The sequence below is a fragment of the Rattus norvegicus genome, chromosome 5 (assembly GCF_021556685.1).
Source record: "Rattus norvegicus strain SHRSP/BbbUtx chromosome 5, alternate assembly SHRSP_T2T, whole genome shotgun sequence".
Classification (NCBI taxonomy): Eukaryota; Metazoa; Chordata; class Mammalia; order Rodentia; family Muridae; genus Rattus; species Rattus norvegicus.
In genome coordinates this window covers 27709477-27735638 of record NC_141538.1, presented here as the reverse complement: position 1 = coordinate 27735638, position 26162 = coordinate 27709477, and the positions used below count along the sequence as shown (strand labels likewise).

At 41.8% G+C, this 26162-nt stretch overlaps 1 protein-coding gene across 3 annotated transcripts in view; it reads right to left on the bottom strand.

Moving 5' to 3' along the window:
* Clvs1 (clavesin 1) overlaps positions 1 to 24253 on the bottom strand; it is a 195906-nt gene extending 171653 nt beyond the window's left edge. The window contains exons 1-3 of one of the 3 annotated variants that reach the window (NM_001108969.2): positions 24077 to 24253; positions 12860 to 13021; positions 11415 to 12039 (exon numbers count right to left, since the gene is read on the bottom strand). In NM_001108969.2, coding sequence (NP_001102439.1) covers positions 11415 to 11869 — 455 coding nt within the window. In that variant the 5' untranslated portion in view covers positions 11870 to 12039; positions 12860 to 13021; positions 24077 to 24253. Of the gene's footprint in view, positions 1 to 11414; positions 12040 to 12859; positions 13022 to 23804; positions 24028 to 24076 lie in introns of those variants that run through there. The other 2 variants (NM_001428688.1, NM_001428689.1) reach the window with 2 other exon arrangements.
* Between the last annotated feature and the right edge of the window lie 1909 nt (positions 24254 to 26162).

The window sequence follows — 26162 nt, the reverse complement described above, 5'->3', positions numbered from 1 at the left end:
AACCATATTTAAAGGGCAAGAGAGCTGCTGGTTGGATATTGAGGAGGCTCAGTGCCCCAGTGGGGTGGTAAGGCTGTGCCATGAGGTTTCTTCAGGTTGACACTGTCTTTCTCAAGTGATCAGAAAATGCTGTCCAGGTTTCTTAAAAATCTGAGGCACTTCGACATATGGCTAGAGAGCAACGCATATATTCAAGTGCCTGCTACACCTCCTGGAAAATCTCCAAGTGAATGCAGGGCATGATGAGCAATGCTCTTTCTATATGCTCTCCTTTAGTGACACTGTTTTTTTTTAAAGTGCTAACACTGGAATCAGCAAGATGACTAAGGTAAAGGCTTCTCCTGCTGAGCCTTGTTCCCCAGAACCTACATAATGGAGAGAGAAAATGATTCCCAGAAGCACATACGCACGCGCACACACACACACACACACACACACACACACACAGAGAGAGAGAGAGAGAGAGAGAGAGAGAGAGAGAGAGAAACTCACACACACAGAGAAAGAGATTCACACACAGAGAAAGAGATTCACACACAGAGAGACAGACACACACCCTAGTACACACATTTATATATGTACACAAACAAATAAATGTAAATACAAATTTCAAAATAATACTCTCATGCTGATTAATATTTTTTCTCAGCTTGACACAAGTTAGGATCATCTAGGGAAAGGGATGTTCCATTAAAAAAAATGTCCCCAATCAAATTGGTTTGTTGGCAAATCTGTGGGGCATTTCTCTTGATTCATGATAGGTGTGGTAAGGCCCAGCCAATTGTGAGCATTGCCACCCTTGGTCAGGTGGTGCTGAACTGTATAATAAAGTAGCCTGAGCCATGGAGAACAAGTCAGCAAGTGGTGTTCCCCCATGGCTTCTTATTCCGTGTTCCTTATTCCAGGTTCTTGTCTGTGCCTCCTTTCAGGAGGGATTGTGATCATGAAGTATGAGCCAAATAAACCCTTCTCTCCCCTTGTTGCTTTTAGTCTTGGTGATTCGTTGCATCAATGAAAAACAAACTCAGACAAGGTTAACGAAAGCCATTGTTCAGAAGGCAGACCACGGCAAACGGAGGAATTCACACCAAGTCTCCTCAACCAGAACCTGCCTTCAAAAGGAAGAAGTCATTCTTATGCCCACACTCAAGAGTGTTTTTATCTACAAGAGGAAAATTTGGGAGGAGCAGTGACAGAGGAAGACATTCTGTCCATCAGACTTTGTTCGCTGAATTCTTACAACTCCTTAAGCTCAAATCCACTGGCCTTTGTGAGTGATTGCCATGGGACATGGGACACTAATGCCTTCCTGGGAAGTAGCATTCTGCTTACACAGACATGATTTCCATAATATCTCTATGTGTACTCAGACCTATGTATCTCATCCGTTAGTGTACATGAGTTGTGGCTTCGACCAGACATAGAGGTGGTGTCATCAGAATTCCCTGAGCATTTGCCTACTGGTTACCATGAAAGTGGTGGGTTGTGTCTGGGAACAAGTTCTTGTGTAGGAAGAGATTTGAATGAGTCAGGGGATTGCTTGGTCATCTAGCATAACAAGCTACATTAAAGAAGTGTCAGTGAAGGCATACTATAAACCCTTCTAATTTCATTCCTTTATCAATCAGTAGCATTTTAGAATTGCATAATGCATTTTATTCTCTTTCAGTTGAACGGGAAATTTTGTTTTGGACACTTGAGGTTCTGAGTTACATCAAAGTTAGAAAACTTTCTTAACTGTGAAAAAAAGATAAGAGGGTTTCACTGTGTGGAAAACTCTTCCTACTGCACCTTTTCTCGTCCTGACAGTTCTGCTGAGCACATGCTGTTGTTACCAAATAAGGACACTGAGCAGAAAGTAGAGCTTCCTGAGGCCCAAGACAGGCAAGGCAAACTGAACTGAAATTCTGATATCAACTGGGAATCTACATAGGAACACTTAATAGTTAAAAGGAATGGGTAGGTAAAGTTGGCCCCTATTTTGGCTTAGATTGAGGTCATTTTTTAAAAAAATAATTTCCAAGTAATATCAAATTTCCTTTACTGGACAATGGGTTTGTGAAAATGAAAGTTATACTATTTTTCTGTTGTCATGATTGACTTTGTGAAGTATTATTGGCAGAAACTGGCTATGATGGCTAAAGTTGATAGTCAACTTGACATAACTGAGTAGAGGGAATATCAACTGACGAATTGTCCTGATCAGATGACCTGATGACCAGATATCTTTGAAACTTTTTCTTACTTGTTAATTGGCATAGAAAGCCCAGCTTCCTGTGGGTGATGTCATCTCTAGGAAGGCGTGCCTGGGCTGTACAAAAGAGATATCTAAAGAAGCCAGGAGACCAAGGCAATAAGCCATGTTCTTCCACAGTTTCTCCTTCAGTTACTACCTGCAGCCTCCTGCCTTGAGTTCCTACCATTTCTTCCCTCAGTAGTAGACAATAACCAGAAAGGTAAAAAACAAAAACAAAAACAAGCAAACAAACAAAAATGTTATGCCTAAGTTTACTTCTAGTCATGGTGTTTATCACAGCAAGAGAAAATCAAACCAGTATATTAGATAAGGATTTTTCAACCTCTGATCTTCCAGGCTTCTATAAGATTAAAGTAGAATATGGTGAATGATTTGCTCTGTAGACCACAAGGTCTTCCATGTTCTTTGATACTAGAGGTGACTAACAATGCTTCCTCACAATTTCTTTAGTGCTCTCTTGAATGTCTGCTTACTCAGCCCCAAAATGGGCAGATGAATTCCAGTGACAAGCCGTGTGGTGGGCTACTGTACCTAAGGAGTTAGGGTTCAGATTTTTGCCCATGTTACCATTTTGCCACTCTGGGACCTCAGATAGATGATTTAACTTCTTTGTGCTTTAATTTCATCACTTGCTTATACGGTTATTGTTAGTGTCTATCCAAGAACACTTCTTAGCATATGATAAGCACTTTATAAATAGCCAGGAGTGCTTAGTTTTGTGTTTTGGTCACTCTCACTCTCCAGCTCACCTCCAAACTCCTAACAATTGGAGAACTGATCACTGCCATGGGAATTGCAGGGTTGTTGTTGTTGTTTAACCAATAGAGGGTTAAACATTTTGCTGGATCTCCCTTTGAATAGCCTTCTGGATTTGGAGAACAGGGTTTCCCTGACCCCAGTGAGAACTCAGGCAGTTTCCCCAGCCCCACCTCCTTTTTTTTTTCTTCATAAGTGTTCAGCATGGATATGTGAGAATACAGATGATCACTCAGGAAAACCAAACTGAATGAGGCACAGAACTCCTGCCAGATGTAAAAGGTTCTTGAATGCCTTTGTAGTAGCTAAAGGAGAGCGTCAGTCAGCTAGCTTATTTGTAGTTTTAAGAGGTAAACCCAACCTATGGCCACAGGATTTCAATCAGGAGAAAGAACTGACATAAAACTCATCCCCAATAACCTTGGCGGCCATCTTGCACCCACTGAACTTGGCCCCTTTTCTACACCAGTTCTGCAGGTTTGAAGGAGCTACTCTTTCTAGAAAAATTCACCAAATTAGACTACTGCACAGTGTCAGGGAACAAGGAACAACTGAACACCTTTCAAGAAACCGTGCTGAGTTGGAAAGCAACCATCTCTAAGCACAGACAGACCCAAGCACTTTAGTTTAGATCTATCATCAGGATGGAATAACATGTCCTCTCCTTCGACACCTGAACATTCATCTTCCTCACATGACATGCCTGTAGTGGATGACTGGGACACTGCTGGGAGATGTGGTTCTTGAATAGAGCCCAGGACAGGAGGACTCCATGGGGACCTTCAGAAAGCACAGCAGGCCAGACTATTCTGGTTATTCTGGTTACTCTAGAATGCATGAGGAATGCATTCTTACTTATCACATTAAAAGAATCCCAGGTCTTCATAATAGTCCCAAAAAGTATAAAATACCTCGGTGTCACTTTAACCAAGCAAGCAAAAGATCTGTATGATAAGAACTTCAAGCCTCTGAAAAAAGAAATTGAAGAAGACCTCAGAAGATGGAAAGATCTCCCATGCTCATGGATTGGCAGGATTAATATAGTAAAAATGGCCATTTTACCAAAAGCAATCTACAGATTCAATGCAATCCCCATCAAAATACCAATCCAATTCTTCATAGAGCTAGACAGAAAAATTTGCAAATTCATCTGGAATAACAAAAAACCCAGGATAGCTAAAACTATCCTCAACAATAAAAGGACTTCAGGGGGAATCACTATCCCTGAACTCAAGCAGTATTACAGAGCAATAGTGATAAAAACTGCATGGTATTAGTACAGAGACAGGCAGATAGACCAGTGGAATAGAATTGAAGACCCAGAAATGAACCCACACACCTGTGGCCACTTATTTTGATAAAGGAGCCAAAACCATCTGATGTAAAAAAAGATAGTATTTTCAGCAAATGGTGTTGGTTAAACTGGAGGTCAGCATGTAGAAGAATGCAGATCGATCCATTCTTATCACCATGTACAAAGCTTAAGTCCAAGTGGATCAAGGACCTCCACATCAAACCAGACACACTCAAACTAATAGAAGAAAAAGTGGGGAAGAATCTTGAACACATGGGCACTGGAGAAATTTTCCTAAACAAAACACCAATAGCTTATGCTCTAAGATCAAGAATCGACAAATGGGATCTTATAAAACTGCAAAGCTTCTGTAAGGCAAAGGACACTGTGGTTAGGACAAAACGGCAACCAACAGATTGAGAAAAGATCTTTACAAATCCTACAACTGATAAAGGGCTTATATCCAAAATATACAAAGAACTCACGAAGTTAGACAGCAGGGAGACAAATAACCCTATTAAAAATGGGGTTCAGAGCTAAGTAAAGAATTCACAGCTGAGGAATGCTGAATGGCTGAGAAACACCTAAAGAAATGTTCAACATCTTTAGTCATAAGGGAAATGCAAATCAAAACAACCCTGAGATTCCACCTCACACCAGTCAGAATGGCTAAGATCAAAAACTCCTGCGACAGCAGATGCTGGTGAGGATGTGGAGAAAGAGGAACACTCCTCCATTGTTGGTGGGATTGCAGACTGGTACAACCATTCTGGAAACCAGTCTGGAGGTTCCTCAGAAAATTGGACATTGAACTACCTGAGGACCCACCTATACCTCTCTTGGGCATATACCCAAAAGATGCCGCAACATATAACAAAGACACATGCTCCACTGGAAAGAACCCAGATGCCCTTCAACAGAGGAATGGATATAGAAAATGTGGTACATCTACACAATGGAATACTACTCAGCTATCAAAAACAATGACTTTATGAAATTCATAGCAAATGGATGGAACTGGAAAATATCATCCTGAGTGAGGTAACCCAATCACACACATGGTATGCACTCATTGATAAGTGGATATTAGCCCAAATACTCGAATTACCCTAAATCACAGAACATATGAAACTCAAGAAGTATGACCAAAATGCGGATGCTTCACTCCTTCTTTAAAAGGAGAACAAGAATACCCTTGGGAGGGGATAGGGAGGCAAAGTTTAGAGCAGAGGCAGAAGGAACACCCATTCAGAGCCTGCCCCGCATGTGACATATACATATACAGCCACCAAACTAGATAAGATGGATGAAGCAAAGAAGTGCAGGCCGACAGGAACCAGATGTAGATCTCTCCTGAGAGACACAGCCAGAATACAGCAAATACATTGGCGAATGCCAGCAGCAAACCACTGAACTGAGAACGAGACCCCTGTTGAAGGAATCAGAGAAAGGACTGAAAGAGCTGAAGGGGCTTGAGACCCCATATGAACAACAATGCCTACCAACCAGAGCTTCCAGGGACTAAGCCACTACCCAAAGACTATACATGGACTGACCCTGGGCTCCAACTGCATAGGTAGGAATGAATAGCCTAGTAAAGAGCACCAGTGGAAGGGGAAGCCTTTGGTCCTTCCAAGACTGAACCCCCAGTGAACGTGATTGTTGGGGGGAGGGCGGTAATGGGGGAAGGATGGGAAGGGGAACACCCATATAGAGGGGAGGGGGAGGGGTTAGGGGATATTGACCTGGAAACCTGGAAAAGGAATAACAATTGAAATGTAAATAAGAAATACCCAATTTAATAAAGATGGAGAAAAAAAAGAATACCAAGTCTACGGGATGGGTAGATGGCTCAGTCAGTAAAGTTCATGCTACACAAGCATGTGAACCTGGGTTCAGTTCCTAAAACTCACATAAAAGTCAGGCATAGTAATACAAATTCAGAATCCAAGTGTTGGAGAGTAGGAGACAGTCAGATCCACAGAGTTCGTGGGGAAGCAACCTAACTGAATGAATAAGCTCTGGACTGAATGAGAGACCCTGGAGAGTGATCCAGAAAGACCCCCGATGTTGACCTCTGACACACACTCACGCGCACACACGTGCACTCACACAGAGAGCCTTGCAGAAGCTCCAATGGTATTTTTGAAACAGCTAATAATGCCAAAGCTGAGTAATTGGTTCCAGATGTCTTTGGAATTAACTTGGAATGGAAGCCGTGAGCCTCAGCTTTTCCATGGGTGAGTCACATTGCTCCCTGAAGAAGACAGCACCATCTCCTCCCAAACCCCTTTCCTCGACATCAGTTAGTGATGCTCTGTCTCCCCAGCAGATCTTAGCAGTAACTGAGAAAATACTCGTAGAAATGCTTCAGAAAAGTAAGATGCTTGTAGCTGTCTCTGTCTCTCTGTCTTTTTTTCTCTGTCTCTCTCTATGTCTCTGTCTCTTTCTGTCTCTCTCTGTCCCTCTCGCGCGCTCTCTCTCTCTATATATGTGTGTGTGTGTGTGTGTATATGTATGTATGTATGTATGTATATACGTATGTATCTTGTGTGTGTGTGTGTGTGTCTTGGTGTGTGTGTGTGTGTGTGTGTGTGTGTGTGTGTGTGTGTGTGTGTGTTGCCATTACAGGAACTGGAGCTGAAATAACAGGACACAATTTAATGAAGGTTCTTTCCCCAAGATAGCTGGCTCGACATAGCAGAGCCATGCTCAGTCAAACCAGAACAAAACAGACACGCTGTCCAGCCTTTAGCAATATTGATTTTTGTTAACTATGTATCTTTATCTTAAGTGTAAGTTTCTAAACCATTTCACTGGAATATGATTTACTTTGAGGAAATTACTGAGGTTTTGGGTTCCTCTTTAAATTTTTCTCTCCTTTCTCAGCTTTGTGTCAGCTCTCTGTCTTAAACCTTGCCTGGGACTTGCTAATCTTCGGTATAGACCTTTTATCCTGTATCTCATGTTGTGAGGAGAAGCAGCCTGTTTGGCCTTCTTCCCATCCCTGTGTTTTAAGGTATTAATAAGCTCTTCACCGGCCTCCTTTACTGGTTTAAGAGTTGTCCAACTCTTACAGTGCCTCAACTTCCCTAAAGAAACAATGTTTTCAGTTAGTTTTCAACTTGCTTGCTGATTTCTGAACTTTTTCCATGAGAGTCATTGATAGTGACAGAAGAATATTCTCTGTATTTTTATATGTTCTGACTTGTAATAGTACCTCTGATGTGGTCCCCCAGCCAAAAACCTGGGGTGGGAACAGCTGGTGTGCACAAAATCACTGTGGAAGTGATTTCGGTGTGTGCACAAAATCACTGTGGATGTGATTTCGGTGTGTGCACAAAATCACTGTGGATGTGATTTCGGTGTGTTATGGTACTTGTGTTGTCTCGAGTCCTCTGACTGTGGTTCTTACAATCTATGATCAACAGTAAGAAGAGGCTTTTAAACCAGAACAACATCGAAATAAGAACAACAGAGCTTTCCAACCCAATCTAATTTTGAAGTTATAGTTTGTCACAGTTACCAGTTTTACAGTTTTCCAAGTGGAAAATGTTGATAATTTTATCAAAGTTTCTGGGTTAAGAAAGTTTCTTCTCACTTGTTATCCCCGTGCTTTTTTATTCTTAAGAAAGAAGTCCTTCTGTGCATCACCAGTGTAAACCTGGATCACCACCCCTGCTTTGCAGGGAGAGACTACATGATAGGATTTCAACTACGTGTTTAAGCATGGGACTGGTCAGGAGGCTGCGGGAATTTAAGGTGGCCACCTGGCTTCAGAGTTTGTCATTCAGTCTCTTCTGTCTCTGGGACTTTCCCAAGATTGGGTTTGTCCTTGCAGCAGCCTGAGATGCCTGATGTCTTATTGAGAAATTGAGACTCCGAACAGTAAAACAGCCAAGCTTAACTTTTGTTTTTGACTGAAGTGTAGTCCAGGAATAAAATACCCACCACATTCCTCTCTGCTTGTCTTTCCCTTTCCAGCACCAGTGTCCTGACAGCAAAGCGGCACATGCAAATTTGCAGCTCAGGAAAAAAGGGCAAGAGATGGATTTTCTTTAGGATCTTAAAGGGGCAGATTGTGAAGTCTTACTAATGCTGCTATGAGCTGAGGTAAGCGAACAGAGAAATCACTGAGTATGGATGTTACCTTGTTCCCAAGGCACACCAAGTGTGTGCACTAGAATAACTCCGCTACCTCTGGAAGGGCTGGCCGTGTTCACCTTATGAATGAGTACATGGTTCTTTTGTATTTATCTCTTTCCACTCAGACTGTCAGCTACAGAAAGCACAGAAAGCAGACAGATCTCTGATGTTGGAGCCTCCACCTCCCGGCAAGACCAGCTTGAATTATGGTCACTCAATTGCTATCATGCCTTTGCTGTGACCTGCTTCCAGCTGGTCACTTTTATACATGTGCCAGGTCAAGACTGATGAAATTTTACATCATTTTAATAAATATTAATAATCATCTTAATCTCAGTTAGACCTTCCACATGAGATATTCAAATCACTGCCTGATCATTTGACACCCCCAGAGAGACGCAACCACGTTGCAAGGCTGAGAGAATTTCCCTAGCCTTTTGTATCTCATCTGGGCGGGGTCTGTGTGGCAGGTATCTGGGGAAAACAAGCAGGTGCTTTAGTCACGTGGGCAGATTTCTTGCATGTATAATCCCACTCCCACTTTAAAACAGTGTCCTCCTGGATCTAGTTCTAATTTATTTGCCATCTGTCTGCCATTATTTTTGAAGTCAGATTTTTAAACTAGTAGTGATAATATCAGAAGCCAATGTCTACTGAATGCCTGTTGTATGCCAAACAATGAACTTCAGTGTAACGTTGCTGTCCCCCGCTCCATATAACCACAAGAGAGATGGTCCTCTTCATGTTCAAACTGGTTTGTTTGCATCTGGTATAATGCCAAGTGGATCAACTTACCAATACCACTTTGTCAAAAGCAAAATGGTTTGGATAAAATTGTATAGTTAGAAGAAAATTAGGTCATGGGACTATGAGAAAGAGAAGAGACATTATCTTTTAAAAGTTGAGCAAATGGGGAGCCTATAAAGTGAATTTGAAAATCCCTTCTCATCCATCGGATGAGGCTGAATGGGCTTCTCACTCATGAGTCATTAGAGCTAGAATCTTACTTTACACATGAGGAATTCAAGGAACAGAGAATGAAGTAACTTGTCCAAGGTTACCATAATCATAAACATTTTCATTATTTCCCCAGAGATTTGTTACCTCCTCTTTCTTCATGACATATTTTGGGATATATACAGACCAAATCTTAAAACAAAATAAAACATCTTACTGTGGTTCATTTGCTTATGTGAACAGCACAGCTCGGTGGCACAAAATCCTAGCAGACGGAAGCCTCAGGACACTGGCAATTTAGCAGTGACATCAGCATGACAACTCTTCAGAATCATCAGAACTGTCTTGGCTTCCAGAGCCAAAATGTGAGTGTACCATTCTTGTGAGTAAGACTGTTCCCCTCAGTTTAGATGCCATGTCTAAGTCCTGTGCCTTAGAAGGAAGTATTCATTAATGGGTAGCATCTAGCCATTTATGTACTGCACCATTTATTAGACCATGACCTGCACATGAGTATTCCCTGATGAAGACCACATGTCCTCATCATGGTCTTAAGTGCCTCAAACTCACACCTGTACATGCTTGTTGATTAAATGATGGATGAATGAATGTAAAAATCCAGCCATCATTCTCATCAGTGGAGCAATGTAATAAAGCGAGACTCACCATGAACTGCAATTGAACTTGGTAAACCAAGTGTCTATTCCACATCACTATTATTGGTTTAGGTGCAGATTTGACTAAAGTCTAGGCTGATTGTGTCAAGACATCTGTGTACTTTTCCAGAGTCAGATGGTCCTGCCTTGATTTACCCACCAGGAAATAGCCAATGATGGTGAAGCCCCCTGCACTTCTGGGATTCTTAGGAGAAACAGTGGCATGAAACAATGAAAAGACAGACTAGAAGTTTCTTTAAATAGCATTGGGAAGGTTTTGATATATTTTTCCATTAAGCATGTGTGTTCCCATGAACATAAAATGTTTATCTATAATGTTGTGAAAGCCACAGCCACAGTGGCTGTTCTAGCAAGTGGCTCCTTCCATTTTTCCCCAGTCAACATCGACTCATTATTTTGCTTCTCTACAAATAGATAAAAATGCAAAAGGCACCATCTTCCCTGATCTCATGACACACAGTGACCTTACATAGCTGGGCTATGACAACTGGCTCTCAAGTCACACAACCAGGATACAACTTCCATTCTGGACTCACTAGCAGCGTGACAGTGAGTCCAGGTCCGTGACTTCTCACACTCGTGTGCCATCAAATGTGAAGCATGGGTGGGAAGTGGCAGTAACGTTTATAATTCTAAGGTCTTGGATGGTTCGATGCGATCAGACAAATACGCAGCAGAACATGTGGCAAGCACCAAAAAAGGTTATCTTCTGGACGGTGTGACTTCCATTTCTGCTATAATTGTTTTCATAAGATAATGTGAACCCAAACTTGGCCGATAGTGATGGGGACGGTGAAGTGAAGATACTGGCAACGTTTTTTAAGGGAGAAGGTGGGGGCGGGTGGAATTTGGGGAGAAGATGCCAAAGTTGATCCCATATTTTGGCACGAAGGCCTAAGTAGAGAAATGAAGAAGGATGCATGGTTACATGGAGTTTGGAGCCCTAAAAAGGATATTTAGGAAGGGAGTTCATTTGGATGGAAAAATCTGCCACCCAGAAGAGGAGGATATTAAAGTTACAGAGAGCATTCAAAACACTATTGTATACGTGGACACCCAACTAGCAAATCCTTCTACAACATCAGCTTTGGGTTTATTAAAATAAATGACCCAGTTTGATGAGTAGAACACCTACTTCTAAAGTCCAATACAACTCAGAGTCTGTGATTCTCTGGTAGTCTTGCTTTTGGGTAACATTGTACCTGGGTCTTAAAACCTCGTTGGGGGAATGTGGAATGAGTTTTGACCTATGAAGCGATCCAACCCAAGCATGCAGTAGTGATGCTATGTCAAAGCAAAGCCAAGTAAAGACACTATCTACATTTACCTACTCTGATCCCAATTGGCAGCAAACAGCAGGAGAATCTTCCTGCCGTAGTGGTCACGATTTTCCAACACTCCGGGGAATCCATCGATCAAAGCCCTCTTAATCCCGGGATCGTCTGCCTTAAAGTTTTTGAACATGTCCAGGTTTAGCTGGCGGTACTGAAAATACTGGGCCAGGAGTCTGAAGGCATCGGCTTGGTGAAACTTCCTGGCTCGGAGAAACCGCAGGATGAAGGCATCATCTGTACGTAAAAATCCAATGTCTGGCCTGGTGATGATCATGTCTCTGACCTGTTGAATGTCCTGATGTAAAACATCTGGGTTTTCATTCAGTTCCAGGCGAGCTTTCTCTATCGTGTCTGGACTGAGCCCGGCCTGCAAATGTGTCATCTTGGCCAAATCTCCTTCCCAAGTGCTTATGCTCTGAGGTTTGGGAAGAACAGAAACTGGTCCCATTCACATGGAAATGTGCTGAATCCGCGGCCCATTCGATGGCTCTCCTACAAGACTGCTCTCCAAACAGACAGGTACAGAGTCTTCTTTCTGTCCTTGGAAAACAGCAGGACATTCAGGCCCTATGTGGTGGTGGCCATCCAAAAGAGAAGGAAAACCGAAGCCATTGCTTACTGAAAAACAGATGCACACAAGAGAAACAAAAGAGAGATGAAACAGAGAATATCTGGGCATAATAATTAAAGCCAGATAGAAATGAGTTTCTCTTTTGATGAGTGTATACCTTGTAACTAAGCACATATAATCATTTAGATAGGACATTTGGCCTTGTTATTAATAACTTGAATGGTTAATAAACAAATATTTGAAATACATTCACAAAGTTTTTAGTTACAGTGAGTGACTCCTTAAGACGATGGACTGTGGTCAGAAGAGCGATAGAATGTATTTTATTAATAAATGTTTTTGTTGTTGTTGATGCTAAAGCATGCTTGTGAGGCTGTTCTTGGACCTAGATACAGCAGAAAAATTATGGCTGTTATACAATTGATTGCTTTCCATTAGCCTCATTTCTCAAACCAGTATGTCAGACATAAATCTGTTCCTCATGTCTCGTAAAGGCAACCCTTCACAGCTTGAGAACACTAAATGTCACCCTAACCTAACCCTAAGGTGTATAATTAAGGAAAAGAGGATGGTCACAGGCTGGGTTGTGCGATACAAGTTCAGGGCTGGAAGCTTGACCTTCATGAAGGACAGCCATGAGAGAGGTTTCCAGGCTCATGTGGAGTTGGTTGTTTTGATATCTTAGACTCCTGGTAAGAAACCACAGGCACCCAATGTGCTCTCTACCTCACCCATATGGGCTTCTAAATCCATCCATTTTCTACAACTTTTCTATTGTTCTGAGATACTGCTTTACACCGGAAAATAAAGAGTTTTGATTACCATCCTATTACTCCATATAAATGATAAAGGACAAAAGAAAATTGCCCGTATTCCTTGAATCTTTCTTTGTGTACCTCCTTCCTCCAATTCATCCCTATACTCACCACGCTCTTAGACATCCTGATCAACATCTTCTCACCAACCAACCGAAGGGGGAGGTATCATTGTTATAGAAACATAGGCGCTAATGAAACAAGCTAGAGTCATCTGAGAGGAGGAACGTCAACTGAGAGATCCTTCCAGAACATCAAGCTATAGGCAAGTCTGTCCAGAATTTTCTTTGTTAGTAATTGATGCAGGAGGGCCTAGCCCACTGTGTGTGGTACCACGCCTAGGCTGAGAGTCCTGGGTGCTATAAGAAAGCAGGTTGAGCAAAGCATGAGGGGAAAGCCAGTAGGCAGTACCCTTCCATGGCCTCTACATCAGCTCCTGCCTCCAGGTTCACACCTTCTTTGAGTTCCTGCCTTGGTTTCCCTCCATGAATTATGATTTAGGATATGTAAAACGAACTCTTTCTTCCCCATGTTGTCCATTGTGTTTCATCACAGCAATAGTGACCCTGGCTAAGATAGACACTAGCAATGATGAAGCTGGAACAAACATAAGCCGGAAGGGTACCACACAGTCTAGACAGTATTGAATGGCATTCACGTTGCTACATCCAAAAGACAATTTTCAGTTTCCAATTCAGGTGACATCCATTAGCATTGGACACCGACCTTTTCCTCCTTAGACCATCTTCTCCTTCCCTCCTTCCTTTCTCTGTCCATATGCCCTGGCCATCTCTGCCCCCGGCTTCTTGCCTCCCCCTGCTCATTCTTCTCCCTTTGTGCAAGCCAATACCAGAACTTTCTGGATCCTGCTCCATGACCTGTCTACCTGTGTGCACATAGCTTCAGTCCATAGCTTTTTCTGATCTCCAGGTTTCTCATTCAGTTGTCCCTGCGCATCTTCCTGCAGATAACCTACAGATACTACAAACACACTATGTTCAAAACTAAAGTATTCATAATTCCTCATCCTGAATTTGATCCTCCAGCTTCACCCCTCAGTGAATGGCAACAATTCCCATAAAGATTCACTTTCTGGGATCTGAAAGATATTTCTTATTATGCCCTCTCTGTTGCCGTCCACATCACATTTTGACTAGCTCTCAAATCTTCTCATTTGTCCTGATCCACGGTTGCTGACATAACTGAGACCATCATCCACTCCAGTGTTTAGATTGGAAACAGGCTTTCTACCGTGGCCTTTGCTGCGAACTTATTTTCTGCATTCCCAGTTCTCTCTGTATTGCAACTGAAATACACTCGCTGTGTATTAACATCCATTGTTAGCCTCCAACTCCTCTTCATTCCTCAGAACTCAGTCTGAAAGTCACTCTCCCCAGGAAACCCTCCCCAACCTTCAGAAATCAGAAATCAGAAATCAGATGACACACAAACATTTAACCACACTACGTCTTATGAGCATCTCCTTCTCCCTTTCATACAGAATCGCCTATAAAAGGAGGGTGTCTATTATTTATCTGTGAATCCTCAGTGTGTGTGTGTGTGACATAAAGAGGGTCAGCTCTGTGAGCAAAGAAGTTCATTGTGATCACTGACATTTTCTCAGTGCCTAGGACAGGGTACATGATGCAGTAAATGCTACCAAGCATCAATGCAAACAACAGTCAAAATGCTGTTTTGCAAGTCAGTGTTTCTCCCATATCTGGGGGAGGCTAGTTTTTCTTAAAGCCTTGCAGCTAACCTTTAATTCCCTCCCTTATCTATAAAGAATCCCCCTCCCAGGGCCCTAGAGAATTTCCACTAGGCACATTGTATTTCAGATCCTGGTCCGACTGAAGCATTCTGGGTAATGTTCACAGTTCCAAGCCAAGGAGCACAGCAGTAAGAGCATAGCACATAGCAACAGCTTGTTCCCAGAAGAAGATTTAAAGCTGCTTTGGAGCAAGTTACTTACCTCAGAGTCCACGGAACTCAACAATGTTTCCCAGATAAATTACTGTGGGTTCAAGGGGGAGAATCGAGGATGCATATTTCATGCCCTGCCTCCATACATAGCTATGCCTCCGATCTATAATATCTGAAATAAATTTGCTCCAATCTACATCTTTATTCAGTGCTCAGCATGCAGTAGAAGCTTCTGGTGAGAACAGTCCAGCCAGGGTCACTGGATTTCATGCTTAATATGATATATATATATACATATATATATAATTTTTTTCATTAAAGGTAAATCATACTGGAATCCTGAACCAACTGCTATTTAAATAACACCAATCAATGCTAGTTAAGGCACAAGAAAAAGCTGTATGAAGAATGTTTATCACAATGTGGCATTTTCAACCAACCGCAGGCTTTTGTTCTCACTAGGCTTTTCAGATTTATGAGTAGGGTTACATTGGACTTGATGCCCTACTCATAAGTGAAAGTGGTTTACTTTCCTGATGGTATTCGGAATAATGATAATAGCTATAATTCATTATTTATTATTGCTGTATTTATTATATCCCAGACATTCAAATAGCCTCTTTATATACTACAATACATTTCAAATGACTAGACCAAATGAGTAGAATCCGAGATGCAAAGAAATTAAATGTCTTGCCAAAAGGTAGAAATGGGATGATAGTCCAAATGATCTCTCTTCCTCTCCCCTTCCCCCTCCCCCCTCTCTCTGGACTATGTTCTTCATCCATGTGCTGGTTTGTCTCTACTGTGCAGCAGAGGTTTAAGTATTAGCTACTTAACATCTGCTTGACATTCCTCTCAAAGCTCCAGACCCTCACTCCCCTTCCCTCACATCTCTTCCACACTAACCTTCTGTGAGCCAACATCTGCCTCTGGGTGGCCAGACTTCTTTAGGCAGCCTTAGGCAGTGTTGTACCTTACAGATAGACACCCACCGTCTCTATCCTCTTTTTAACATTGGGAAATGGCTGGAGTCATTTAGGACTCAGTTGACTGTGCCTTTCCAGCTCTCACTAATAGTTTGTTCTTCTATTTATTATTTTCCTTGGTCTGGTATAACAGATCAAAGACCCTGCCATTGTCTCAGAACGACTCATCCTTTACCATGCCACGGAGAGGGCCAAGCATGGCATCAACAGTGAAGTCTGCTCACCAGGCAGAGAGGGAGCTTTAGGCAGGGTGCAGAAAGCAGCTCTCCACAGTGCTACAGGGACGCTCATGGCTTTTTATTCTGAAAGAAGAGTATCTCTTGGGAGGTCAAGCTAGAATGTTTGTGCTTATAATCTGCAAAAATTGCTAATAAACTAGAAATTTGGGTTGTAATATTTTTAGATAAATGAGGAGGAAAGAAAGTCTCTACTGCTAGGAGTTTAAATGCTGACATCCATAGATTCCAGATAAGCATTTCATCTCAAGTAAGACAAAAATAAATCTACGTACACATTTGCTCATATACAATTCATTCTTAAGGAAGTGGCTTATAAATGCATAGCATATTTTTATCTGTATGAAGAGTAACAAAAAAAACCTTAGTAAAGCAGAGAGCTTCAAATCTAACCTATTTCAGGTCCTCTGTCACCAACTATTCTCATGTATTTTATTTTTATTATCATCTTCAGAAACCCTGAGTTAATACCTGGAAGAGATCAGAACAATCGTCGCAATGTCCTCTCTAAAAATATGTAACACTTCAAGGCACTTTACATCAATTATTGTGTCCATTGTCACAACGATCTCCGATGGGTTGAAGAAAGATAATTTCCTGGGAAACACTAAGGTAAAAATCACATGAAATGATACAACTGAAGATGTTTATGAAATGAAAAAATCTATCTGCCATTAGCTGTGGTGTCCTTGTTAATATCATAATTACGTTATCTCCTAATAAATAAACGATGTTGAGATGCACACTAGCTTCTGGGCTGCCTTAAAGTCAAATAATGAACTAGTGCTGGCCTGGGAAAAGACAGATACTTGTGACTGCTTGTTATGTGCCAGGGATTTAGCATTATGTTATGTAATTTACAGCCAATCTCTAAAGTCAGGTTATTATTAGGTGAAAGAAGAGACTGAGAGCTTAGATCAAAACATGGATATATATACATAAACACATATACATATAACAAGCCTTCATACCGCAAATTGCCTGTACATGTTTTGTTCATGGCTCTCCCTTATCTCTGAGGAGTTGCCATCTTTAACAACACATTCTTCGTAACTGCATCCTAACAATCACACACTCCTTCAAACACACACTTACTCACTCATTCACACACTCACACACACTCACATACTCACTCACTCACACACTCATCAAACACACACTCACTCATTCACTCACACACACACACTCACACTCGCTCACACACTCATCAAACACACACTTACTCATTCATACACTGACACACACTCATCAAACACACACTCACTCATTCACTCACTCACACACCCTCACTCACACACTCATCAAACGCACACTTACTCATTCACTCACTCACACGCACTCACATACACACTCACTCACACACTCATCAAACACACACTTACTCATTCACTCACTCACACACACTCACACTCACTCACACACTCATCAAACACACACTCACTCATTCACTCACACACACACTCACACTCACTCACACACTCATCAAACACACACTTACTCACTCATTCATACACTGACACACACTCATCAAACACACACTCATTCACTCACTCACACACTCACACTCACTCACACACTCATCAAACGCACACTTACTCATTCACTCACTCATACGCACTCACATACACACTCACTCACACACTCATCAAACACACACTCACTCACACACTCATCAAGCACACACTCACTCACACACACTCATACACACACTCACTTATACACTCATCAAACACTCACACAATCACAAACTCACCCACACCCTTACACACTCACTCATTCACACACACTCACTCACACAGTCACAGTCACAGTCACACACTCACTCATACATCAGGCATGAAATGTGAAGAGGGATCAGACATATAATATCTATAAAATCTTACCAGGCATAGTAACTAAACTTGTAATCACAAGATTCAGGAGACTGAGGCAGATGGATTATAAATTTGAGGCCAACTCAGGATTCAAAATTAGACCCTTTCTCAAAACAGTAACAGCAGAACCTATAAAATTTTAGTATTCTTTGAAATATATGGACACAAATTACTAATAAATAAAGCTTCAGAGGAGTGTGATTTCTGTGTGTTCTTAGTAATGCACAGAATTTCACATGTATATTAATATATACATATGAAATGAGAAAATCATGTTTATTTTGTGAGCTTTCTTCATTTACAAAAGAAAGAAAAAGTGAATCTTTATGATAAACCCTACTTATTAAAGTCTAACTACTAGCACAAATTATTTTTTACAAATTTGAGGCATATTTTGTTTATAATTTCATTCCAAATATGCAGATTGCATTTATATTCACCAAGGAATGCCAAAGAGATTTTTAATTTGTTTGCTTCGATTGTTGTATCTTTTAGTTGTTTATTGTTATTCTTGGGCTTTTCAAAAGGCATCTTTCTATGTGGCTCAGATGGCCGCAGGTTCACAACTCTCTTGCCTAAGCTTCTTGACTGTTCTTATAATAGGAGTGCGGCACCGCATTCCATGCAAGGAATTTTTATACAAAGTGAAGTCAAACTAGATGGTCATCTGGACCATCTAGACCAATGTTTACAATCACACTACACAAAACGTTTTTTGCTTGGCAATTCTATCTGTGGTCTTTCCTGAATGCTAACATGTTTCCCATAGCTAGAGGAACCCACATTTAAGCCCAGGGGCGGTTAATTACACATTCAGGCTGTGTCAGTCTTTGAAATGGGTCTTTGCAGTTGTTAGGTTCTCAAGGGGTTGGTTTGGTTTGTTGGACTTCTTCCTTTCTGTAGACAAAGGGACCAAAGCCCTGAGTTTGCCTATGTTGCTGCATGTACTGACTTTCATAGAAGATTTGCCAACTTTCAGATAGGAATTCTCCGTACTAGGGGTGGGGAGTCGAGTTTGGAAGGACAGAGGGAAGACCTTCAATCAACAGAATGTGTAGTGTGATCAGAATTTAGCCCTGGCTCACTGTCAACATTCCGTCACCTTTAGCTCAGCCCTAACCCAGGGCTTACTCCTGCCCCATAAATATTCATTGTGTAGATCCCCTTGGATCCTTTTAAAATAGCAACCAAACACAGTCATATGCTTCCATTTGCTCCCGCTCTTGAGAAAGGTTAAAAGTAAATTGGGAGGCGTTCCATCAACTTAGAGACACTGAGAACTTCTTACCCAAAATAGATGCCAGATCAAAATGAAAATAGACTAGGTCTCAGGTACATTGGAGCAATTTGGCAAACAGTTGACTCCTGAGTTCTAGAACTTTTGTCATCTTTCCTGCTTTTTTGGTTTGCTGTGTGACAATGCAAAAGGAGGCTAGGTAAACTGGAAGACAGCAGGTTTTCTTCTGCCTCTCCATTGTTTAAGGTAGGAGGTTTTCACTAGGGTATTTTTCTTTCTATAATCTTGTGGAAAGACAGTGTGTGGGGAAGAGGGTTAATAGACATGTGGGAAATTAGACTGAAATGTCTTCATCGGATGTTACTCTATTGCCATAGGAAATCTCAACCAGTTGGCACTCCATACCCAAAGTGGATCAGTCTCCTTTGGTAGGCATATCTCTGGGAGAGGAAGAGAGAAAGTGGAAATGCTTGACTATTTTGTCTCAAAGGAAAAAAGATGCTTCCCCCAAATAGACTCCATTATTTGAGAAAAATAATCTAGAGGCGTACACAAGATGAGACTCCCCAAATGGCATTAAATTGCCCCCTTTGCCCTGCTTTTCTAGGACATCTATGTAACTGGGACTCTTCTCATAGAAGCAGTTGGGACCGAATGAAGAAACCTGTCAGGTGAAAGTGGAATGGAGAAAGTTGCTCTGGAGTTGGGTGAGAGGAAAGAAGAGCCCCTCCAACTTTCCCTTCAACTGACCCTGGAACTGCCTGAGAAGTCAGAATGGTTTGCCTTTCTTTGCAGTTAATAGCCATTACTAATTACACTTGGCGGTGTGACATTTAAATAAGAGGGTAACTGTTCTTTCCTTCTTCGAGAGAGGGCCATGCCTCATGTTAAGAGAAATAAGCCAGACACGGAAAAGCAGATACTGTGGTTTCCCTCACATATGAGAGACAAAACACACTGCTTTGGTAGAAGAGAAAGGTAGCAGAGTCTGCAAAGGGGAGGAAGGATGTAGAAGAAGGGAGATAAGTACCAGAACATTGCTAAACGTGAGCAACAAGCGCCATTATTCCAGAGCACTATGGGCCAACTACAGTTTACAATAACTATATATTAGAAAAGTAGGAAGGTTCTTAATACAAGGAACCAACAATAAGCTTGATTTGGTCATTACACATTATAAGCATTCATTGAAAGATCACAATGTCCCAAAAATATGTGTAACTATTCTGTATCAATCAAGAATTTCATCAAAAGTAGCCCATTAATCAGTAACAGTCTCATAACTTCATAGGTTATTGGGAGCGCAGACTACTGAGATACACCCCGACTCACTCAATGAGCAATGTCAGACCTGAGAAGCAATGACCTCAAATTGCTGGGTTGGATGACCTGTCCCAAAGCAAATCTCACAACGTCTGTGGATAGCAGTAGCACAGTAATAGAAAACTAAGCATGTCACTAGTATTTCTGTTCATGTGGGCAATGGCTCCCATGGCAGCTTACAATGTCACCCTATAAATTACATCCACATACGCTTACACACTATATAGCATCTAAAAAGCTGGAAAGAGGGAAGAAAGAAAGGATGAAAGAAAGAGAAGATGGAAGGCAAAAGTGGGGAGAAGGATGAGGAGGAAAGGAAAGAGGGAAAGAAGAGAGGGAGAGAGGGAAAGAAGAAGAGAGGGAGAAATGGAAAAAGAAAGCGTTGGAAAAATGTCAATTGATTCCATTTTTGAGAAGTTTGCTTACAAAGCCTGTAACTTGAGCCCCTCCATTTTCCCTTGGCCCATTGCTTTGTTGCTGTTTCTTCCAAAACTGTAAAATTCAGAACACCAAGTAACCTATGCATGTGACACACATAAAGGTATGGACGTTTACGTAATACCATTTGAGCAGTAATAGAATCTGAATTGAGGCAAGGCTATTTTAAGAAACAGAAACAGGCAAGGGATAGCCGGATACCTGGATGATGTCGAAGAATCAGAGATTCAGCTGTTAGTACCTAGGACACGGAGTACACCACCTACTACAAAGGGCATTTTTCATACCTCCTGACATAGAGCAAGGCTATAGAAAATAAACAGTACAGGGTGACCCAATGGAGAAAACAAAGAGAATGTGGGGGAAGTAGTGAACTTATATCTGAATGGATAAAGGTTCTTTATGAGGCCGACAGTGTCCAACCAGCTAGTTTATATATCCAGGTGAACCAAACTTCCTTTAAGGAAGTCGAGTCCAGTTTTCTCTAAGAAGATACAGCACTTGGGCTAATGAGGTTTGCATACTTGTGGTCATTCACACTGTGGGCCCTCTCTTATAGCTTCCTTCCTGAGAGATCTGGAGGAATGATAATTATCTAAACAATGACTATTTGGGAAAGGGTATATAGGAAGGACCAGCTCTCTTGATGACCCTGAGGTCATGGTTCTTCTATCCATACAAGCACCACGCTTTTTTTCTCTCTGCTGCTTGTCACCTCCTCTGTCCAAGTCACACTGTCACAAGAGCAGAGAAGATCAAAGCCAGCCAGAGTCCATTTATGAAGGGGGGCTGGGCAGCAACAGAGATGGTGAAGTCAGGGACAGATTTCTCAGAGATAATAGGGTGTTTCTCTTATCAAGCCCAAAGACATAAGAGTGCCAGATTTGATCTTTTAGGAAATGGACCTCCAGGCTATATCCTTAGATTCTAAACTTCTGTACCCTTCCATAAGCACATCCACAAAGGGGGCACTGTCCTGGAAAAACAATGTTTCCTTTTGCCTGTAAGTCCATTTTTAAATGAGAAAGTTCTGTTATTACCGATATGAAAGATAAACAGCCCTAATCAAGAAATGTGTGAACGCTGCAACAGTCGCACGCTACGAAAATTAATAAGCTGGGCATATTTCAGACAGGGAGGAGAGAAGCATTGCTTCGGAGGCAGGTGCCTGTAAATCTCCCTGAAGCAGCCCTGCTTTGAAATCTCACCAGCCTCAGGAAATTGCATTAAGCACAGGAAGACAGCATCTTCGGAAGCTTTGCATTCCGGGCCTGTGTTTCTGGTGAAGCAGCTCAAATTGGCAACATGTGCACATTTTTCAACCTCCTGGTCTGGACCATTGTTTGCACAGAGATAAGGCAGTTTTAAGAAATCTCTCCCAGAGACTTGAGAGTTCCTGGTTGTTGTGCATATTATCAGTCTACGGGTAGGTGACCAAATGCAGTATGCTTTGCCAAATATTTTCATGCTTTGAGCTTAAAAATGAGCAGAATTTAAAGACAAATAGAAAACTGAGCCTAAGTTCATACCATTAGTAACAGTAAGTAAACTTCTGTCATAACTCGACTAGTCCTCATTTACAAAGGTTACTGACCATGACTTTTTGCACAAAGCTTCTTCCTGAAGGTATCTGTGAGTCTCTTTACTTTTGGGTGGTGCTCAAAGGATAAGCAAGAACAAAACTAGTTTCACTGCCCCTTCTCCAAGAGACAGATCAAATGCACAAGGGTACTGTCAAGCTGGGCTTTCTGTTCTTTGGTTCGAATGTTCTTGTGACCAGCGACCTGACTGCGTTCCTACTTAGATACCACACATTTAAATTAAGATCCTGATGTTACGTTGCTGAAGACAGACAATAAAAATACACAAAACAGAAAAACAGCAGCAGAGGAAACTGCAAGACTTTGCAGTTCGGTAAAGTCAATCCAAAGAGTCCCTTTCAGCACACTTGTGCCTGAGAGAGGCAAGCACTTGTTTGCTGTACTTTGTCAGCTTTCATAAAGCAAATGACCCTGGTTAAATCAAATAGGTGCCATGACCTAGGACTGGACCATCAGGTCCAAATGGATGGGCTATTTGAAAGATGTCCCAACTCCCCATCAGCTTTGATAGGAAATGAAAGCAGAGAGAGGCGAACCACAGTTACATAAAATGCCTTTTCAATTTCTGCACTCTATTACCCTTTACTATTTATAGGAAAATGGTGTTATCGCCTGATTACTGAGAAAGCACACAAAAATCTCGCCTTCCAAATCTGAGCCAGTCCTTGACTAGTAATGAACAAAGCCAGGCCATCTGCTCTGAATATCATTACCACTTTGGCCATTTGGGCAAGGGATATATCTGTTCTCCTTCCAGGAGAGGTTTAAGACTGGGTAATTGAAGTAAGTAGACAAGAAAAGGAGCTGTTTGAGCAAACGGAATTTCCTAGTGAAAGCCTTATTCGTTAGGTTCTTATAACCATCATTTTAATTTCCATTTTTGGCCACAGAGTTAACCTTTTTGGGGTTCTCATTTTATAGAACAGTTCAATAAAACTTAATTTCAGAGTTTCTACGGTAAATGCTATGAACAAAAACAGGCATGTGGGTGCTGTGAGTCACTGATCGCCCCCACCCTGCTTCCTGGTGACTCTCCATTGGAAAACCAGAATATCGGGGCTGAGCTAACATTTCTTCCTGGAATCACACTATGCCTCAGGCCATGTTAATTTCCTGAACTAAACAGTCTCTAATCTGCTGAAAGGCAGCTGGCTAACTGCTGGTGTCTGGCAAGTCCCCATCTGTCCCTTTGCTGGGGTCTCTTCCTGCTGCCTCCACTTCCCCTTTCTCTGGAACAGGCATCTCTCTTTGTTTTCAGGGGTCTCTCCGCCTGAACTTTCCCTTCTATGCCTGAGAACTTGAGCTCTTTCCTCTCTACCTTGCGGACCTCAGGCTTTGTCTAAGTGACAAGACACAGTTGTGTGGACTGTAGTTACCGCGCCGGTGGTGGTGGAGGTGGTGGAGATGATGACGGCGATGGTGGAGATAGGGTGCTGATGGCTGGGGAGCGCAGGCTGTGCGGCGTGGCAAGAGGATGGACCGCGGAGGCGGTGGAGAGTGGGGTGCAGAAGGGATGGAGTGCAGTGGGATTGCAGATGGGAGCTGTCCACGCGCCGAAGTGCTGAAACGCCGCAGCCATGGCACCGCTAGAGCGGGGACGGGCGGGGAGGCGCTGCGAACACAGAAGGAAGAAAAAGGCAACAAATACCTTCACACCGCCGCCCAGGCTTGCTTTGAGAATGTGTTTCTGCAGGTGTCCTCGCGGCTGAACTGGGTGGGTGATATCCCCTACCCTGGCAGTTGGATCTCAGATTTCTCTAGAAAGCTGTGAATGAGAGCCCGGGCTGCACTGGGCTGTGATTTGGGTAGGAGGCGTGTGCGCCAGAGACTCTGTCCTTCTATACCAAGCCTGGCTTTCCCCTGGGTCCTAAATGCCTCCGCAGGTTGGTCTCACCCATTCAGGCAATACAGTACTAAAGATTGTTGTAACCTTTTAACAACTGGGGGGTAAGTAGTGGAAACAATTTCTCTCCACATTTAAAACAGATTCTCTCAGGCAGATTATTTCAAGTTCCAGGTCCGGTGTACATAAACTAGACAAATGGTAAAGCATCATATGCCTATAGAAAAATAATTATTTTTATTAGCAGATGACATTCAGAAAATGGACTGTCGGAAAAGGCTCAAATTAAGGCTCCATCTTGTCAAAATAACGGGTAAGTTAAATCCACCAATGAAAATTAAAACATTAAAGAACGAGTATGAGATGTGTATCTTTTTAAAGATCTAGGGCTATGAAACATTTTCTGAGCAGAATAATAAAAGAAATCACAGGAGAGAGGTCAGCAGATTTGAATGCATAAAATATTTCTTAATCTCGAAGATTGTGAATGTAAATTTATCACTTGGAAAAAATACTGCAAGTATGTGTTTCATGCATAGCTATTTCATAATAAAAGGAAAATTGCTGAAGAACTAACAAACATTTTAAAAGTCAACCTCACCACTAAAAAGCAACACATAATTTAATAAAGTACCAAAGACATGCCAAAAGAAGAAAGAGATAGAGAAACAGAGAGAGAAAAGCAAAAGAGCAACGATGTATGGTTTGGGATTTAAAAAAAAAACATTTAAATCTACTCAGTATCCCATATCCTAAGTGAGAAAGTGTAACCTTCCTACAGACCTTCGGAATGTATTTCAACATTCTAAAAAATGTACATGTTATATACTGTCTTCTAATTCAACTCAGCAATTTGTGTGTTTACGCATATAAATTTCATTAATGATCACAGAAATTATCAAAAACAATAAACTTAATTTTATACAGGCTGCAGGGTTTTCTGGATAAAAGCTACATTTCTGAAGAGTAAAGGAAAGAGAAATGTTTGCAAAATAGAAATGACGGAGACAAGACACAAATGCAGCATCCAGCCCCAGCCTCTGCTCCTCGCGTTGGATGGGGCATTGGGTAGAAGACATAACAAGTAAGTGTGCTTTCTGCTAAGGTGACTCAATCTTCTTCCATGTATTTACCTAAATTTGCCACATTCGTTTAAAAACTGAAAGTTGATGGGTCTCTTTCCAATATTCCTATTATATAGTTCATCATGACTTTTAAATAATCTTCTAGCTCTCACATGTTCTCTCTCTCTCTCTCTCTCTCTCTCTCTCTCTCTCTCTCTCTCCTTCCCTCCCTCCCTCCCTCCCTCCTGCCCTCCCCTCCTCCCTCCCTGTATGTGAGATATATATATATCCTGTGGCACAGGAGAGCTCCACTTTGTTCACTGCTGCTTGTAAGCCACGGAAGGCTGCCTGGGACTTCACAGTACTTCAATAAATGTCCTGGGTGCAAGAGTAAATGGATGGATGACATAACCCACAACACATATATGTGTATTTAAAGTATTTTATGAAGCTATGAATTTTGTATGGAAATTGATCTGAACAGGCTCAGCACATCAAAATGGTCTGCAGGGGATGCTGAACTTTCATTGCTCAAGCTTAGTTAGAGGGATGCCTTCAAAGGCATGGCTCAGCTCATCGTAGACACATGCAAAGACACTAAATGAGAACGTGTCCAAGGAAAACACTTTCCCTAATTAATTCCCTTTATGCTGTCTCGGTTCATGCACATGCTTACTTTAATCATTTCTCTGCCTCTCTCCTCCCCGCCCCCAATCCTGTGCTGTCGTAGTCCCTGTCTTCTTTCATGTTGTTCACTTTCCATCGTGTTAAATTCTACATATGAGAAAAACATGTGATATCCGTATTGTCTTGCCTGGCTTACTTTG